Source organism: Cydia fagiglandana, chromosome 6 (genome assembly GCF_963556715.1).
Source record: "Cydia fagiglandana chromosome 6, ilCydFagi1.1, whole genome shotgun sequence".
Taxonomy (NCBI): domain Eukaryota; kingdom Metazoa; phylum Arthropoda; class Insecta; order Lepidoptera; family Tortricidae; genus Cydia; species Cydia fagiglandana.
In genome coordinates this window covers 8,611,884-8,632,210 of record NC_085937.1, presented here as the reverse complement: position 1 = coordinate 8,632,210, position 20,327 = coordinate 8,611,884, and the positions used below count along the sequence as shown (strand labels likewise).

At 38.9% G+C, this 20,327-nt stretch overlaps 1 protein-coding gene and 1 long non-coding RNA gene across 2 annotated transcripts in view; both read left to right on the top strand.

Moving 5' to 3' along the window:
• Positions 1 to 20,327, top strand: part of LOC134665109 (uncharacterized) — a 347,418-nt gene that overhangs the window by 118,393 nt on the left and 208,698 nt on the right. The window lies entirely within an intron of this gene.
• LOC134665103 (transmembrane protein 132E) overlaps positions 1 to 20,327 on the top strand; it is a 117,455-nt gene that overhangs the window by 72,504 nt on the left and 24,624 nt on the right. Inside the window, 4 exon segments of the mRNA XM_063521927.1 lie at positions 1,299 to 2,130; positions 7,078 to 7,221; positions 9,700 to 9,967; positions 17,147 to 17,290. Of these exon segments, the coding sequence (XP_063377997.1) occupies positions 1,299 to 2,130; positions 7,078 to 7,221; positions 9,700 to 9,967; positions 17,147 to 17,290 (1,388 nt within the window).

The following is a 20,327-nucleotide window of genomic DNA, read 5'->3' as shown; positions in this document are numbered from 1 at the left end:
TATTTTGCCATTTATTAACAAATATGTCTATCAAAACATTGATTTTTATACGTGCAGCCTGTGGGTCAGGTGTACGCAGAGATCTCTCAATGCCTTACGCATTCAGTATAATAACGGTTTCAGGGTGTTGTTGGGGTTGCCTCGATTTTGCAGCGCGTGGGGGATGTTTGCCGAAGCTCGCGTGGATGGCTTCCAAGCCATAGTGCTCAAATGGAACGCTATGCACATGGACCATAATAGAGGTGTTAATTTAGTTATTTAAGTTATTTAAGAAATAGTTTTAGTTTAATTTATTGTATGGATCTTGTTATCTGAATTAAATATATTAAATAAAATAAATAAATAAAATTGAACTAATACCTACATTGTGTGCATAATTAATTAACTACAAAGCTAACTTAAAGCGTAAATTCATAGAACAATTGTAAAATAGTCGGAGAAGCGGAGCAGGTAACTCTTAAAGTTTATCCATGTTTTGTATTCAAAATAAATAGCAATAAAATTGTGATGCTATGCACTTCAAACTCTAAAGTTTTATTCCACGCATTTTCGTCTCAATAAGGAAATCAAAAGGATCTTTCCATTCCTTATAAACATCAGGTACAAACGTGACATAAATCCCTCTTCCCTAAACGAGGTCGTGCCTGACACGTGACGTGACGACCCATCCGTCATACACAACAAGAACCCACTCACGACTTCCCATACTTTATAAACTTGCTCGTATTTAATGCCTATTGCGTATATATGTATTTTACAATTGTGAATTTGTTTATTTAATGTATTTACATACTTAGGCACCTTTCACACTTGTTGTAGTCATATTGTCACATTCCTATTATTATTATATTAAAATCGGTTCAAAAGTATGTATTTACTTCGTATTTTAGTTTTATATAAATATTTTTAATAGTTTTGTTTTGCCGCAAAGTTTGAGTCTTGGCATCTTTCACTACCTATAGGTACGAGTATGCCAAATGACTCATGTGTGAAGAATCAAGTAAGAAGTAGTTTTTTACGTTAAGCCAAAAATATACTCTTAACTTATAAATATTGGAATGTTTGTAAACAAAGTGAGAAAGAAGCGACATCTCACTGCGGGCAGGATGCAGTTGGAAGGGTGCCAGCGCGTTACGCCACGACGCGCTTTATCTCGCCACGGCAAACCGAATCAAATATTCAAGGAGCTTTTTCTTATGCCATAACTTGATTAGTAACTTTGTTGTTGGGTTAGATATCTTTATCTTTTGTCTTGATTTTTTTCTGTTCATTAATTTCTCCTCATTTGGTTGTTCCAGGTACCGTTCTCAGCGTAGAGGTCCACTTTGAAAACAAAGATAGCGGTTTTTTTCTAAAGCACACGGCAAGATGGAGCGGTGCGGGTCCACCTCCAGAACCGATGGGCACAGCTCTGCCTGGAGCTCTGCTGTCCCTGGACCGATTCACAGTGCTTCAGGGGTCCGCACCAGCCTCTGTTCGCGCCACATATGGACCCTTCTCCACCAAACAAACTGTGCCAGCGCGCTACACGGTACCTGATCCCTTAGAACCGCCAAGAAGAAACGCAACTCTAGTCGAACTACAGGAAGCGACAGCACACAGACTTGACGTATCAGCACATTTAGTGTTTAGAGAACTCCCTCGAGATGCGCCCGTGCTGCGTGTGCTCTTTCATACGGGTGGAGAAGGGGGAGCTAGAAGAGCTGCCACTCGACCTAGAAGAGTTTGTATAACATTACACGCCACTTTAGGCACAAAGTCATTGACAGCAACATGTGGCCCAGAAGGGGAAGAGGGCGCTTGCTTGGCTGAGCTGACGATTCCTGCATCTTGGTGGCCAGCAGATGGAAAAGGAAAGCGGCCGCCTCGAACAGTGCGATTAGCGTATAGCGCTGCTGAAGCTAGTAGTGGAGAATCCGGCGAAGGAGCTTGTGGGCGGGTTTCTGTGCAGCCAGCGTGGCCTCTGGGAGTCGTCACTTTAGCAGGGGCAAGAGCTGGATACCGTGAGGCGCGCGCTGGTGCTTCAGCACTTCTGCTACCAAGAGCGCCATTATATCCGCATTCCCGATTACATCTGCCCTTTGTCGTCCGACGGGATGCCGCTCATTCCACCGGACACGTTGTTATCAGGTGAGTAATCTACATAAAATAAACATTAGTTTCATTTCATTTATTAAGGGCCAGTTGCACCAACCACATACGAACAGTTTGGTGCAACCGACCCTAAGTAAATAGTGAATATTTCCAAAAAGGAGTGAGCAATATCAAAGTGACATGACACTGCGCCACCCAAGATCTCTGCCGCTGACAGCGCGCGGCGCCCGAAATGCAATGTCACTGCAAAAGCCACTTCACGTTAACGACGCCCGAATAACTTGTCTGTCTCTCTATTACGTCAGTTCAACTTGGTAGAATTCGTGTTTACAATCCCACCCAACGAGGTTTATTGAGTGTCACCGTGATAGTGTTTCATGTGTGGGAGTACTTAGTAGTTGTTGCGAGATTCGACACAAGACGACAATAATAACAAAGTATTCAAATAGGAAACATACTTAATAAAATCTATTGGAGTCACAACATACCTAGAGTATAAAATTAAAACTAGTGAAAACGTAGCATTTCATATTTTAAGCTACATAAAATAGTTAAGGTAGCAACAACATAGATACGCAACGCGAATTTTACCGTGATAACATCCTGATTTCTATGGAACGGGAACAATTTTCAAGCTCAAACTGTACTCGTACTGCCAGGTATTCAAACGCGACAAATTACATTTTAGCTTTATTCAAGTTTATGTGACTTAAATTATGTGTAATGCGTGCACTCGGAACTGTGATAATTAGGTACGTTATGTACGTATAGCCATGCTATTGTTGTATTGCCAACTCAAATCAGTGTATCATCCTAAGCTGGGTACTAAATATGCATTAAGTTGCGGTACGTGGAATAGACGAGGCGGTATCGAGTGTGGTCGAACATTTTATGGGCTGCGGCGTCTGGGCCGAAGCACTGGGCCGGGGTGTCATTCCGACCATTTACCGAGCACATGCATGTCGTAAGCTCTGGCCTACCAGTAAAGTGAGCGTTCTGATTACACGTACCTAGTTGTTATGAATCTCGAGATCAAGTTACACTGGTTATCCGAGAACTTGCTAGCCCTCGCAAAGCCAACGGGAATTCAGATCTTGGACACGCGGCTGAGCCGCCCGGGCCGCGCCTGTTAAAAGTTTTCCGTGGCCAGAGCTTCAAGTGGGCTGGGCAATAAATGACTGAGACGCAGTTTGTTTATAGCGACGAGCAGTAAGTGTTAAAATTTTACAAAGCTTTGGCACTGATCGGTTTTTTTTTATTGAGTGAAATATTTTGGTATAATGCTTTTGTATTTTACTCTGTGAAGTATCTACCTACCGTACCGTTAATACCGTACCGAAAAAGTTAATATTTCATATTAAGTAGTCTAAAATTACTGTAACGGTTACCCACGAACGTCATTTGGTCAATAATAATACGTAGGTATACCTACTTACCAACATAAGTTAGAAGAAAATAATACATTACGAGTAAAACAAAATTTAGTAATGGTACCTAAAGTAAAAGAATAAGCGTTCATCTGGAATAAGTTTTTCTTGAAATAACTAATACAAAAAAAATAAGATCTTTCTGAAGTCTGATAAGTTCCCAAGCGGCTTAGTTATCAAAGATTGCTTCTCGGAAACTTTGCCGTTTGATATGTTAAGCAGCTTCGTTCTTCGGCAACTACCTATTTGAACTTCATTTGTTTATTCCAAGGTATGTAAGAAACAATCTCTTGTTGGTGCAAATAATCCTTCCAGCCGGCCTAGCCAAGGTGACAATCGCTATCGCTTCGACAACGAAACGCTTAGTGTCTCTCTATCACTCTTCCATATTAGTGCGACAGTGACAGTTGCGTTTCGATCGCTACGGAGCGTAAGCGATTCGCAGTTTGGCTACGCGGCCAGTTTTTTTATTCTAAGTGCAAGCTCTTCTACCTCCTCCACGTCTGAATTTTCCATCGTTTGATCTAAGTAAGTAACATTTTCTCGGCTTTCTCAACTTCCTTCGATCTTACTCTCCAATTTTTAGTTTAAATCGTCCAGATATATTAGGCAATTACTTGTACTTGAATAGAACGTGAATTTTATTTTATGTTATGGTTGGAACAAAAAGGTTCAAAGGAATATTTATATTGTTATATAATGGTCAGATATTTATATTATACTGCACCTGTGTTGCATTGCTGCATGATAGTTTTGCAAAACACTAAAAATTAAATCAGCTCGCGTATGCAGTGGTGCAAGCCCCCGCGGCCGGGCCAACGCTAAATGTTATTTAGTACTGCGCCACCAAGCAATTCGGGGTAATCTAAGCGCTGAACTTTCATATTAAGATGATATTCTGGAATATAGGGAGAATACGAAAAATTCTTTTCACCACACCAGACGGTAAAGGCTCTCTTGATTATTCAAAAACTGATGAGAAAGTTGCTTTTTATCCACATGTGGGGCAAAGTAATGCATGCACATCGAACATCGAACATTTCGTTCCCATTTGTTATTCCAATACATTTTTATTATGGAAAATATTTTCGATTCACGTTTAACGATGGTCATCCAGGTTACGTCCTATATCATGTTGAGGTAAGCACAATCTGATAGGTAGACTGTGAAATCCGTATACTTATATATACCTGAATATTAGCTAGTAATAACTAATTGGAAAATAAACGGATTTCACAGTCTACCTATCAGATTGTGCTTACCTCAACATGATTGTTGCTAAGCCTTACCACAGAAGCCTTAGTTGCTAAGCCCGCAGCGTGTAAAGTATAGTTGATGTTACTCGATCAGCGTAAATACACTACGTACAGTCAGCGTCATATAGTAGGTATCATCCCAAGTATTCAAAAAGTTCGGTACACATAATTTGTATCGCGTACCGAACTCTTTGAATATTTTACTACTATCTACTATATGACGCTGACTGTACCTAAATATTCAAATAGTAGGTATTCGGCCGAATAGTAGGCAACATTCGGCCGAATACCGTATATTCGGCAAAGTGGCTGAATAGGCCGAATACCGAATAGTTGCCGAATATTAGTGGCATCTCTAATTTACATATGTGTACCAAATGTCAACTTAAATGGTCCAGTATTCGTTTCCGAAAAAATGGCCCGTGACAGTCGGACAGACACAGATAGACAGACGCACGAGTGATCCTACAAGTGTTCAGTTTTTTCCTTTTGAGGTACGGAACCCTAAAAAAGTAGGGTTATGAATTATGAGTACCTATCTATCTAGAGGGTGGGTCTATAATAGGGGAATCTCGGCGGCGCAAGTACGCCCTGCGCACCACCTGCTGTAACTCCGTACATCTGTGCCAAGTTTGAGTTACGAGCGGCGAGCACAGGACTAAAGCTTTTCGCCTAATGGAAATTTATACTGCACCGGCTTAGGCAGCCTAGGTGCCGAATTTATACTTTGATGTACGGATACTAGGACCAACTAGGACTGAAATATAAGCGACGGATGAGTCTCAATTTATGCGCTAATAGGATTAATTTTGGTTTGGAATCTTAATTTGTCAATCTCATTTCTTAGTGGCCTCGGGTGAGCATTTGACTCTGATAAACCAGTGTAAACAGAAAAGTGGGTTAGATTAGATTATTAAAACTGTGACCCTTACAGAAACGAAATGCTACCAGAAAAAGGTGACGAAGTGGATTAATTATACTATATTTCGTGATCAGTTAAATACCAGCCAATAATATATAAGGCATTACAAACGGTATTAGAAGTCGATTTTTTCTATTAAAGATTATTGAAAAGACAACTGATAAGTGTAACCGATCTTGTATTAGTAGTATTTAATACTGGTTTATCTTATCAGGCTTTTATGTTCTCGTTTGGAATAAGACATGATGATCGTACAAAGCTTCTTACTAACACCTGACGTCCATTCAGAGCGGTCCGGTATAGGAGATATAGATATATGTTCCGATATTGAAGAGAGCGATTAATGTTGAATAGGATTTAGGGAGGGTCTAGAACGGTCATATATTTCGTTGGTCCGAGTTACATAATTCTTAGTGGATATCTCAGTCATCGATCATTTGTTATGAATAAATTGATATAGATGTATTTTATTACGTATTCAATATCAATTTGAGTTTAAATCAGCAGTTAAAAAGGGCAATGGGGCATAGCCCTTAGTTGACCTTTCGGCTGCAAGTTCAGACAGCGCTTTCTCGCCAACTTTGAAAGCAATGTTCATATAAAACTCCTCTGGTGCCAAATGGTGTGTTTTAGCTACGCAAAAACTCGACAGCTGGGGCGCTCAAGAGTTACAAAAAGTTCGAAAACTATTTGTTGCATTGGCATTGCCGTCGAGCGCGGCAATACCGCCAGCCTTCTGGCACGCTATTGTCTGCCACCGAGATAGAGCTCAGTTCCTTTTTGTGAATTATTTCATATTATTTTAAGTTTTACTAAAAAGGCAAAACACTTTTCATTCAATTTTCTATCGAGGACAGTGTACAGTATCAATATTAGCGGATAGAACAACGAGCAAAAAATATCTGCCACCGATGCCACTGACGATGCTGATTGTAGGTAAGTATTTTTCCTGAAACCACTCATTGGTCTACACCACCTATCTCGATCAGGCGGTTGGTAATGAAGTTGCGCAGGGATTTTATAGTAGAAGATAGCTGAGTTTGTTTTAGAACTGGTTTATAAATTATATTTTCACTTATGTATGTATTTAAAAAAATATAAGAGCCTTTGGCCAGCCGTGGGACAATATCGGCTCATAATAATAATAACATTATTTCTTACCAAACACCTCAGTTAAACGTTAAACCACCGTTAGGCCTATAGTAATTTCGAGTCTGTAACTTCAAATACACTCCAAATACACAAAGCACTCTCGATAGAAAATCGAATAGGGTACCATACCAATACCAATCAATAATTTGTGATTTATTTTGCCTTTGTATTAGTTTTATATAGTTAAGGTCAGTTGAACGGTTCTAACAGTGTATTTGAATTGTAGAATGAAAGTGAAGTCGGGCCTGCGGCTGATCAGCGTGAACGCAGCCAACTCGCGCTGGGCGGTGACGGCGGAGATCAAGCCGCGTGCCGCCACGGTCACCGCCACGCGTCTCGAGCTGCCCCTGAACGATGACAACGGACAAACGTGAGCTCTTTATAATTATAGAATGAAAGTGAAGTCGGGCCTGCGGCTGATCAGCGTGAACGCAGCGAACTCGCGCTGGGTGGTGACGTCGAAGCTCAAGCCGCGTGCCGCCACGGTCACCGCCACGCGCCTCTAGCTTCCTCTCAACGACGACAACGGACAAACGTGAGCTCTTTATAATTATAGAATGAATGTGAAGTCGGGCCTGTTGGTGATCAGCGTGAACGCTGCGAACTCGCGCTGGGCGGTGACGGCGGAGATCAAGCCGCGCGCCGCCACGGTCACCGCCACGCGTCTCGAGCTGCCCCTCAACGATGACAACGGACAAACGTGAGCTCTTCATAATTGTAAAATTAATGTGAAGTCGGGCCTGTAGGTGATCAGCATGAACGCAGCCAGCTCGCGCTGGGCGGTGACGGCGGAGATCAAGCCGCGCGCCGCCTCGGTCACCGCCACGCGTCTCGAGCTGCCCCTGAACGATGACAACGGACAAACGTGAGCTCTTTATAATTATAGAATTTAAGTGAAGTCGGGCCTGCGGCTGATCAGCGTGAACGCAGCGAACTCGCGCTGGGTGGTGACGTCGAAGCTCGAGCCGCATGCCGCCACGGTCACCGCCACGCGAATCGAGCTTCCTCTCAACGACGACAACGGACAAACGTGAGCTCTTTATAATTGTAAAATTAATGTGAAGTCGGGCCTGTAGATGATCAGCATGAACGCAGCCAACTCGCGCTGGGCGGTGTCGGTGTGGAGATCAAACGTGTCCCCAACTCCCCACGGTCACCGTCACGCGCCTCGAACGACCTCAACGACGACAACGGATAAATGTAAGCGCTTTATTGGACGTATTTAATGGCTCACTCTCGCTAACTAAGTGTATAAAATTGAAGTAAAACTAAGATTGAGTAGACAGGTTAACTGGGGAAACGTGACTTCTTTTTAATGTGGAATGTCTTTACGGTTGTTTTTAATATCATATACGTAGGCAATAATACTACAGGTAGGTAACTATTTGGTACCTTGGTACTTGTATACCCCTAGTGCCGGTTTTTTACGTCAGGTTATAAGAATATAGGTATATTATCTCTAAAAAAAGTAGGTAATACAAAGTATTAAAACGATGCATGTAATACGTATACCTACACATTTATTGCACATTGTGTTTACATTTACCTACAGCATTTATCTCAAACAGTACCACTGTTTATTGCTTAAACAAACATCAAAACGGCCAGATTATTTGCAGCATTTTCTACAAATTAATTTGCTCAGCCGAGTTGGCACGCAGTTTGCAGTAGCTGCTCGGCAATATCATTACAAGGAATGTAAGTAAACCTCATAAACGCTAGTTGGCGATAGGACAGGAACGGGATCGCAATCTCAATGCGGTGTGTACCAACGTGCACCTCGGCTCCACTGGACTGCAGGACGGATTTAAAGGATCCAATTCCATTTCTATTTTCTCAACCCTACTTTCGAGCTTTCCGCGATCCTATTATAAGTAAATGGGTCAACTGCTGCGACAAATCTTGGCGATTCGCTGGAATAACGGCTTATCCTCAATTATTTAGCGTAAAATATTGCCCACGGCCGTGCTTGCGTGACTAGCATATTTTCTAATGAATTGCACAGGCAACAATGTTTTAGTCGCATCTAAACCATAACCTCATAAAAAAATATATTATAAAACGTTAACAATAATAACTTGACTCTTAACAAATTAATTTTACTTAATTAACAAAATAACGACTTTAGATACACGAAGAAATTTACTTACGTTATTCTAATTTATAACTGCATTTATTTTACGAGTTTCGTGCAAAATGTTAACATTTATTTCCTGTTCTGTAGGTATTCCGCAATAAAACAAAGCCACGTTCTCATTTCCCCAGTAGGATTTGTTCACAATTTCGTTCACGACTAGGCATGTAATACCTAAGGTTGCATTCCCCGAGTAGTAAATCTGCCTGGCGGTTGCCGCATTTTGCAGCTTAATGAAACTTGGCGTCACGACTTTTCAACTTATTATTGCTTGTAGCGTCGAGTTTCCGCTAGAAACCTTGTTCTACAGATATATGAAAGTTTTTACGACTTTTGCTACCACTCCTAGGTACGCTTAGGAATTACTAAACAAGTGCAATAATAGCTAAAACGAACAATTTGATGCGGTGTTTAAAATTAAGCTTATTATCGATTAAAGCGGACTAATTTCGTGATAGTTATGCACAGTAAGCGCTATATCTCAGAATACGTGTTGAGATAACATTTGACACTATCTATCCTTAATTGCTGCTCGTTATATACTACTACTACTATCAATTTTTAATAGTTACCCTCATTGCAAATTGGTCCGTGGCCAGTTTCTGAAATGCATTTTCGTCGATTTTCTTTTTTTATAATCTACTTATCTAACTGATAGTTTGTGTTGCCATCTGTTGCTTGCTCGAACTTTAAATTAATGTTTTTTTTTAACAGGAAAGAGGAAGACTTAAGCGGTCCCGCGGGCCCCGGTTGGGAGGAAGTCCTGACCTGGTTGGTGGAAGTAGGGGCTGAAGGGGAGGGCGACGCCGAAGGCTCGGAGGGCGACTCGGGTCGGGGCACGGCGAGGCTCAACTGGTCTGCGAAGCTGTCAGCATCGCCTGTGCCCACCACGGCCAGCGAGGAGCCACCGCATGAACACCGAGTAATAACGAGGCTTGATATTGAAAAAGATGATATACAAGCAGTTCTACCAATTTCCAAGGTATGTTTATTTGATTAATTAATAATAAATATCTAGTCATAGATCCAGTGAAACCCACGTATTACCTATTACAGCGTAGCGCTCCTGACGAAAGAGGCACGAGAAATAGACGATATAACAACTTGAATACCTAAGCATTTGTGTTATCCACGGACTCCAAACGACTCTATGAGATTTGTATATCGAGTTTTAGTATCAACTGCCTAAGTGATTGAACTAGAAATTAAATAAATTAAATAGTGAGTTAATATGAAATATGCGTTAAATAATTTATGATTTGAACTAGATTGGGGTAGTGTTTGTTTAGTGCGCTTTCAAACTATACGGGTTCATTATGGTTTCTAAACTCAGATCATAGAATCTTATAGCTATGGTTTCATACAAGATAATTTTTTTTTTGGCACCAGAATTCGAATGAACATTTCCTCAGACACGCGCCCGTATTGTCGTTAGGTGAAGTGTCCCAAATTAGCAATTTATTGAGCGGTCCGATACCGTCATAAATTAGCCGCAACGTATTTTCTACGTAATTAATGAAACGAAGGGAGCTCCTTTTATTGCTATAACGACATCTTTATCGAGTTTCATAGGCTTTTGGCGAGTCCTTGCGGCCGGCGCCGGCTTGCTATTATGTACGAAATTGCTCAAAAAAAGGTTAGTAAACCCTCCGAGGGTTGGTCGTCTTAGATTATTCTTATAATATTATTTCTTGGGTAGAACCTCTAGAGCACGTTATCGTAACAAATCTTAGAGATTAACATTTAATGGTGCGCTGTTAGTATGAATGAAGTGGCCTAATGGGAGCTTTATCGCGCGGTAATGGTAGCTAAAGAAAGCACCCAAGTAGCACAGATTAGCTATATAGCAGCCGCATAATGAAGTACGAATACGCTTGAAGCTGGAATAAAAAAGCTGCATAAGAGCTGTATAAGCCTCTTTTCAGCTTTTATAACTCTTAAATGGGCACAAATTATGCAGCCTTAAGTTCACATAGCTGTTTAAGAGCATTGTAGCAGCAATTTAATGGAATTATAAGGGGTAACAGGAGTTATAAGAGGTGTATATTGACTGGGTAAGAGACCACCAGTTACCCTTTATTCAGTTAATATGTCACATGTGCGCCCTAATACCGGGAAAGATTGACGTTGGGCTGAATAAAAGATAATTATTAACATACTTTTACACCTCTGCCTTAAAAAACATATTTATATTGAAGCAAAAACCTTTAGCGCAACAACACCATAAGTCATTTTGTTAAAGTGTTTAGTTAAATGTTAGTACATGATCTTTTATATATTAATGTGAGAAAGATGTTTGGGAATGCAAGTTTATTGACATTATATATATACATTATCTAAGAAAATTTCAATGCGCCACGAGAATAATCAGGATTTATTTAAATTAATGATATAAATAAGCTATTGTGTAAAAACTACTTTAGTGGTTTGGACGGAATTATGAGATAAAAAGTTAATAATACGTTATAGGAAGTGCTAAACTAGTGATTTAGGTTAAGAACTCATGCACAAAACGTTATTGTTGCCCTTAAAAGTTGGAAAAGTAATTTAAATTTTGTAGGTTATATACAATAAAATGGCGGTCAATGTTAAAAAGCAACGTGAACCGTTAAAGTTCTAATATGCAGCATACGACTGTTATATATCTGATTAAGATACTTAAGTGAACCACTATAAAGTCCAAGTCGTTCTTTCGATACACTAGTGAACCTCTAAACAGTTATAAGGCATCTTGTGAACGTTTAAATAGCCGCTATACACACAGTCTCAATGGTAGTAAAATAGGCTGCTTAGCGGTAAACATGTTCAGCGCTAAGCCGTATTATGCGCCACATGTGTTCGATTATACGTCTATTGGTTTCATAACAGTTCACTCGTTCTCCCTTATAATAAGTCAGCAAAATAAAAGCTGCTTTAGCGGTAAACATCTTCAGTCATAAGCAGTATTATGCGCCACATGTGTTTCATTTATAGGTCTATTGGCTTCATATTAGTTCACTCGTGCTCCCTTAAAAGTCAGCGTAATAAAAGCTGCTTAGCGGTAAACATGTTCAGCGATAAGCTGTATTATGCGCCACGTATGTTCCATTATACGTCTATTGGCTTCATAATAGTTCATTCGTGCTTCCTTAAAAAGTCAGCGTAATAAAAGCTGCTTAGCGGTAAACACGTTCAGCGATAAGCTGTATTATGCGCCACAGGTGTTCCATAATGCGTCTATTGGCTTCATATTAGTTCACTCGTGGTCCCTTAAAAGTCAGCGTAATAAAAGCTGCTTAGCGGTAAACATGTTAAGCGAAAAGCTGTATAATGTGCCACATGTTTTCCATTATACATCTATTAGCTTCATAATAGTTCACTTGTGCTCCCTTAATAAGTCAACGTAATAAAAGTCCACAATTACCTCCTTATACAGCACATGGCGTAATTTTATCCACTAAACAGACCTTATAACGGTTAAAGCATTTGATAACCCTTAAAGCTGTATAGGTTCGTAGCAAATATACCTTTATATCACTCTTTGCGTATTAATGGTAGTTTTCAGAGCCGTAATGCAGCTTTTAATCAGCCCTAAGCTATATAAATATCACTGAAATCTATTATACAGCTGTAGGACCACGAGTGTGCTGTTATAAGTGTCTTAATACGCACAGAGCGTTAGATAGAACTAAAAGTGAGTAGTTATAGAGCTATCTGTGCTACTTGGGCACGCCCACTCGCGAGTTCGCGCCCTGGGTAGGTACCAAGTCTCGAGCTCGCTAATGCCAACAAAATTTGGATAAATTCTGTTGTTATCGCGTACGTTTAAAACTATTTTTATCCGACTGCAGCATGAGTGCAGCAGAAGGGAGGGTATATTCGAGCCACCTTATTTTACACTCTGCTGTTAAGATTTCCCATCGTTCGCGTAAAAAAATCCTTTACATAGATTGTTTGAAACTAGTGCATTTATCATTAGTAGGTAATAGTGACGGGCTTTGATGGCGCACAATTCACTGAAAAAATCCTTAGCCTCTTATCCCTTCAGGGATATATATAACTCTCAGAAATAAATTCCACTTTCTCAGAAATAATTTCGCCTAAAAATCAATTTCCTTTCATAAAAGCCAGACCTCTTGTTTTAATATTGAATATGGCATTCCATGAACTTGTTAAACATTTATATTCAAACATATTTACATGGATCGATAACAGCTGTAGACATCATTTAAATAGATACGAGTATATCGGATATTAATAGTCACAACAGATCTCTATCTCGGTAACATCGCTGAATAGACAAGCTGTTGTAACTCAATTTGCATAGGGCTCAGTGTGCGGTCCCGTCTTAATGAAGCTAGAGAATAACATTTATTAAGCAATTACTTTATCTCATATTAGCGCCAAGCTCATTAACCCGGGTTATCCGAGTTATGAGCCTCGGGCCTGTGAGCCGTGCGTCTGTATGTGGCCCTGGCTTTATATTCCAATAGGTGTAGGCGAGGCGAGGCTTTGCCTTTGTCGAACCTACTTTACTATAATAGTAGCTGTCTCCGGCGTGGAGATGAAAAATAAACAACTTAGCCTTCAGTTACCTGCAACAATTGCAATTGAGGTGTTAATTGCAATTTGTGTACATGCCAATCCTTAATAAAGTATACCTAATTATAGGCATTCAATGCAAATGCAGGAGTCACCACGAAACCTTACATTAAAAGATTAGTATCTCTATCTCTTTTGATTAATGCAAGAACTATAAAGGTAGAATACCTTCTTCTATAGGTACCCCTAAGGGGACTTCGAATTTCGGATTTCGTGATTAGAGCTCCAGGTCATACGCCCTTATAACCTTTAATAAACCAACATTCCCTCCAACATCCACAGGGTTAAATTTAGCCTTAATATTCTCTATGGTCAAGGTACTTACTAAGCATTATTCTAACGAATCTTGAAGGTATCGTTAAGTACCTACCTACACAAAATCGTCTAACTCGAACGCTCTCCTACGCCCCTAGGCAATGGCAATAACAACCTGTCCACTGACGGACACTCAACGCTCTCCGACTCTCAACCTAACCGCCCAAAATGATTAAACTAATTGAACTACATGAATGATTAAGTGCACACTGCCATTATTGTTCCGTGTAATGCAATTACGCCGAGTTGTTGAATGAACTTGTTAAAACTGTTGGAAGAGAATGCCGTTATGTAACGATACTTTACTATTGTTACTGTTGTAATAAAGGTAATGATTGATTGTTTGTCTATTTGGGTTTAGTAGGAGGCACAAAGCGATGCAAAATTACTCATAAGTTTGTACACATCTTAGGCGCAGCCTCCGTTACACCAAAGTAAAAGCGACTTTAGCCGCGGGTCTTCTATTTATTTACTTAATATGACTCTATCTGTGTTACAAGCGCTGATGGCCTAGCGGTAAGAGCGTGCGACTTTCAATCCGGAGGTCGCGGGTTCAAACCCCGGCTCGTACCAATGAGTTTTTCGGAACTTATGTACGAAATATCATTGGATATTTGCCAGTCGCTTTTCGGTGAAGGAAAACATCGTGAGGAAACCGGACTAATCCCAATAAGGCCTAGTTTCCCCTCTGGGTTGGAAGGTCAGATGGCAGTCGCTTTCGTAAAAACTAGTGCCTACGTCAAATCTTGGGATTAGTTGTCAAGCGGACCCCAGGCTCCCATGAGCCGTGGCAAAAATGCCGGAATAACGCCAGGAAGAAGGGGGTCTCTATATCTGTGTTATTTAGCTAGGATTCAAGACAAACTGACGGGGGATTTATTCGTAACATTACATTATGACAATCAATTATTATGCGATGAGATAGGATCCCCAAACTGACGTGAACAGTAAATTCCGTACTGGGTTTAAATAAATCAATAGTACACCAACTAACCCTAGCGAGCTAAGAGCACGGTAAACACTCACAGTTGTAAATTCGCACCGCAATTCGGACACGGATTGCTATTGTGTCGATTAGGGTAAAAGGGGTTTAAAGAACTCCCGATCTAGTGGTGCCTGAGGCCTACCGCGAACTACGTTCGACGTGTTGCCTCCGTGTCACACTTACGTATGAATTTACAAGTGCGACAGAGAGGCAACACGTCGAACGTGGTTCTCGATAAGCCCTCTGCATGTGCATATTAGGCTTCCGTTTTTTTGGATAATACAATAATCCAAGTTTCGTATCCATATAGTATCTTTGCTACAAACACTTGGATTTACCTAAATAGTTTCCTATGACAACGGTCGATACGCCAAGTTGGAAGCCTTCGGGCAGCCTTAGTTTCAAACAGACGTTCAGGACACCGATGCCGGTAAATCCGTTCTATAAGTAAATAATCCATATATAATCTCGTCTAGTCTCAATCACATCCGCAAATAAGTAGGCTCTAAACGAACCTTTATAAGTAAGTATGTATTTAGGTTGGTAGGTACTTATTACGAGTATAATATGTATGTGTAGGTATTTTATTTACCTACCATGAGAAAAACGATGAGATGAGAGAGGCAAATGATGATAGATGCATTTACGTAATTACTCATTCCTACATACAATAAATGGGATGCATCTTTGAAATTAATGAATAGAACCTGTATGGCCTAAACTTAATTAACTAGACCGGACTTGGTTAAGCTTAGATAGAACACTGAAAGGACTTCTATTCATCCCAGGCCCTATTGATGCAGCGCCAAATGGATTAACAAAGGACGAAGATATTGAAGACGGCTTCGGATTCTGATTAGTTCGCCTCTGATTAATGTATTGCATGTCCATACAATTAGAAAGTACCTACAACAAAGACTGGGCTCCTTTGTTTTTACATTTATCGTGTTTTTTTATTCGGTTCGGGTATCAATTCTTGTGCATAATATAATATACAGGGGATTCCAAATAGGGTATTTTTGTATTTGCAAAAAAGGGATTTTCTATAACAATTTCTCATAATGATTGCCTGTTACATGTAATGTGTAGGTATAGTTATCAAATTATAGGTCTCAAAGTGGTTAATTATAGTGGATTGGGAGTCGATCAAGGTTAAAAGCCACTCCAAGGACATCTACGGGGATTTAAGCTAGGGTTACCTATTATGAAAATGGGCCTATATATTTTACGATTTTAATAGGTAGTAAAGTTGCTAGGGCTATTTTGTATGCAAGGTACCTACTAGAAGATACTAATTGTTATGTATTAAAGGTGTCTCTTTACTTATAAATTATTTTTTACTAGGTATAGAATTTTTTTATCGTTCCTGATCATTCAATAGTTACACCCATTGTTATAGTCGGTAACTAGCATTCACTTAACTGGTTTCATAATAGCACCAAAACGTACAAAAAGCATCTCGTGCTATTTTCTCACGTTGTCAACCCACGACAATTATATAGACTGGTTTAACGTAGGTAATTGGATAATCACACCAAACAGGATACAAGGCTCTTTAACAATGTAAGTAGCCAACAAACTATAGCTGTTAAATGTACTGTGTCCGTTTTGTACGGACGGGAAACGTAATCGGTTATACCACAAGTTATAATTGCTACTTGACCATTCTAACTTTGTGTTCAATACCAAGTTTTTGTACCATTTCATTGTAGTGCCAACTCATACGCTTAGGTATCTAAAATTTCCTATAAGTAGAGCGGTCAGCGTATACTAAAAAATCATTAATATCTAAAACATAAAATTCGAAGAAATAAGTATTCATGCCCATCCTAGTCATAGTCATTTATTTATAATATTTTAAATATTACATGTCAAGTTATTAGGCAATAGGTATTCAGTATCAGCTTAATTAAAATATCAGGATAGGTACAATGTCAATTATTCAATTAAATTATTAAAGTAGATGCTTACATTACTATCAATAAATTACATTTATAATTATAAATTATTCGGTGCATCAAAAAAATCTTTAATATCGTAAAAAGATAAATTCAACAGCCATTTTCTTAATTATTTTAAAAATACCGGAACTTATATCTTTTAGACTAGGCTAACTAGACTAACTTTGTAGACCTGATAAAATAAAAATGCTTTAATAAACAGAAATTGTAAATTCTGTGTACGGATGATATTAAAAATACTGTAATGTCCCTATTGTATTTGAGTTAAATGCTAAAATATTTCCCTCCCTTATCCGATCATTGGTTTATTTTGTTCCAGAACTGGGAGGTGCTGAACACGGCCGTTCTAACCGGGCGTCAAGTATCCCAAGCCATGAAGGTGTTGATAGTATCGCAGGCCGGCCAGGTCGCTGACGTCACGCTGCAAAGCTCCTGCCATTCTGAAGACGAGAGCGTACTAAAGGTGAGACCACAGACATATATGTAACCACGCAAACGCTCCTAATTCGGCACCCGTTACGTTATTCGTGCCAATAAAAGCAATTATAGGTCTTACCAACTTCCAACCACCTAATCGAAGTCAGCTCCACTGTTTCCGACGATTAATGAAAAGTTTACTGTACCTATTTACTTACTTCGTGTATTTCTTTTTCTTTTGTTGTTTTGTCGGTTTTGAATTTTAACGGCTGCCAAAGAAAAAGTAAATTTATATATTCTTTAAATACATCCATGCAAGCTTTATGAATAGCCAATTAACTGTACCTAGGCATGGTTAATGCTTATATACCCAAGTCAAATTCTCATGGTCTATTTACACATTTGACTCTGCTGCAAACGTAATGCATGCCATAACATTAACATCTAATGTTAGAACGCACTTACGATGCATTAAGACGTCATTTTAGCATCTTGCGACTTAAGTGCAGGATGCTTTCTACTTTAACTACAGTGGCAAATAGGGAAAGTAAATAAGTAAAATATAATTAAGATGTCAGTAAAGAAATGTAATTGTCACGCAATATAGTAATTAATTACAGTGTTACTGCAATAAAACGTGTAACGTAACGTCTTATACTCGGTGTGTATATTTTCCACGGTAAATACTTTTGTACCTATATTGGACGTTTCTTCTAAAGTCGTTGTGAGTTTACTCCCAGTGCCACGAACACCTACATGTGTTACTTATGGCATAGGTACGCCATCAATGTTAGGTTTACAACGGCTGCTAGCTCTGTGATCTTTGGGTGTAAGTGACATTTTTCTCTAACCTATGGCTTACAGCGTTAAGTATTGAACTCCGGCCCCGTATACTCGTAGTTAACAGATCTCGAGGTTACGCTTATACTGGTCAACCTTTACCGCAGTACATTGGCAATGAGAATAATAGCCCAGGCGATGCCAAACGCATGTGTCGCTGTCAATGTTAACGACCCGTAGAACGAATACGCGCGCGTTTGCCAACTGCAGACAAAGGGTTAATAAAAGTCACCTTTGAAGTTCCTAGAAAATGTCAATAGAGTGCGTGCCTAACAGGAAACTATGAGACCCCGCTCGACATCTAAGAAGTCAATCCTCAATCTTTACTGCTGCCAAATGTCATTTAATATATCTGTCACTTTACGAATACAGAAAACTGTAATAATTTAGCCTACCTAGTGGTTTTAACTTTTAACCAACAATGACGACGTGGATTCGATTTTTGGCTCATACCATAAATTTTCGTGAATTGTATGCTTGTGAAATATCACTTGATACATAATTTAATATCTAACACCAGTTTTCTGTCTAGCAAGTGCTTAAAAAATTAAAACTTGTAGCCAAGTGGGTTTCTAATAAGGAATGCAAATAGGGAAAGCAGTAGAGGAAGAGTTAAAGGAAACTACTACTTTTAATTTCAATGAATATTTGAATAAATTAGTTGAGGAAGCTACAGATCTTGTTCCATTAAGCTGGTTAAAGGATGACTCACGTTAGACCGGGCCCGTGCCCGGCGGGTGCCCGACCCGGAGATTCCGGCGCATTGTTTTCTATGGAAAGCATCACGTGACCGCCTGTCATGTCATAGAAAAGTAAGCGCCGGAAGCTCCGGTCTGGACACGGCCCGGTCTAACGTGAGTCATCCTTAATAGTCAGTTAAAAGCTCCTTCCGAAACAGACAACTAAGGTAAAGGGCCCCTGTTTCGGCAGGTTAAGGCTCTTGAGAGTGAGTTGAGAGTTTGTGTATTTTTTTAAAATATTACTAAGCATATCATTACCTTGAAAGCTTTTGAATATGTTATATTAGTTCTTTGTTAATAATTTAATGTATAAACTGTAGGGTTTTAGTTGAAACTTTTTTTTATATGAATTTTTTCGTGAACCTCTTATTTGGCTCCCATTTCGTGATACAAATTTAGGTCAGCTCCTAAATTCGTGAATTCGTGTCCCCTGTTTCGGCATAAAGTTTTCTTAGAGTAATTGGTGATAAATTGATAATTTGCTGATAATCATTTTAAATATTTAACGGTCTTACCTACTTACGAATAATTGTAAGGTCAAATAAATAATAATAATAAAAAAAAAGGTTAAATTGAGAGCTAGCTTAAAGTTTTTTGTACTCGTCGACTTTAATGGTTGAATTAAGACTTAGGTAAACCATATGGGTACTTTAATACTTAATTAAAAGTCATACTATTTAATTTATTTTATTTTAAATAAAAAAAAATATATAGAATTTAAAAAAAATAAAAAATAATAAAAAATAATTATTATTTACATAAAATAATTTACTATCTTATACGTTAAAAATAAACATACACAAAAATAAATCAAATTTCAATAATAAATAAAATTGTGCTAGTAGTTAATATGAGAATACGTGGAACATACCTTAAAATTTTTAACTCGGGTCACATTCAAACTCGTTTTATGAGAATTCTAGTGAAAAAAACATATACCGAATTTCGCTCATACGAAACTTCATGAAATACATTAATTGTTTTCTAATTTATTTTTTTAATTATCTTTGTTGTTATATTTAAAAACAAGCACTCAAAATGTGTCTAGAAAATCCTTGATTCGTTAGTGGCACGAAATAGGAGACACATGTAAGATAAAATGACCGCTATTTCGTGAGTCGATTTATTGCAATTTTAAGTAATTTCTATGCATATATTCAATCTTTTTTCTTATCAAATCAATTACCAAGGAACCCACAGAAACACTCCCAAAAACTTTTATTCGAATGGGTTTAGCTTTTCCTTCCTATAAGCTTAACAAGTGAGAGCGCGCACCTTACGCCTAAAAAAAGTGCACGCATACAACACAGCTATTCGCGGCCGTCTAACTGTTTCGACCGTCGTATTACTCTTAGTTTAATCACTAAAATATTGGTTATCATTTTATTAAAGAGATTAAATAATACAGATTTTTTTCATATGTATAATTTGAATAAAAGATATTTGAATTCCTTATTATTTGCGCCAGAAAAAAAACTAACGAAATAACGTACTAACACGAAC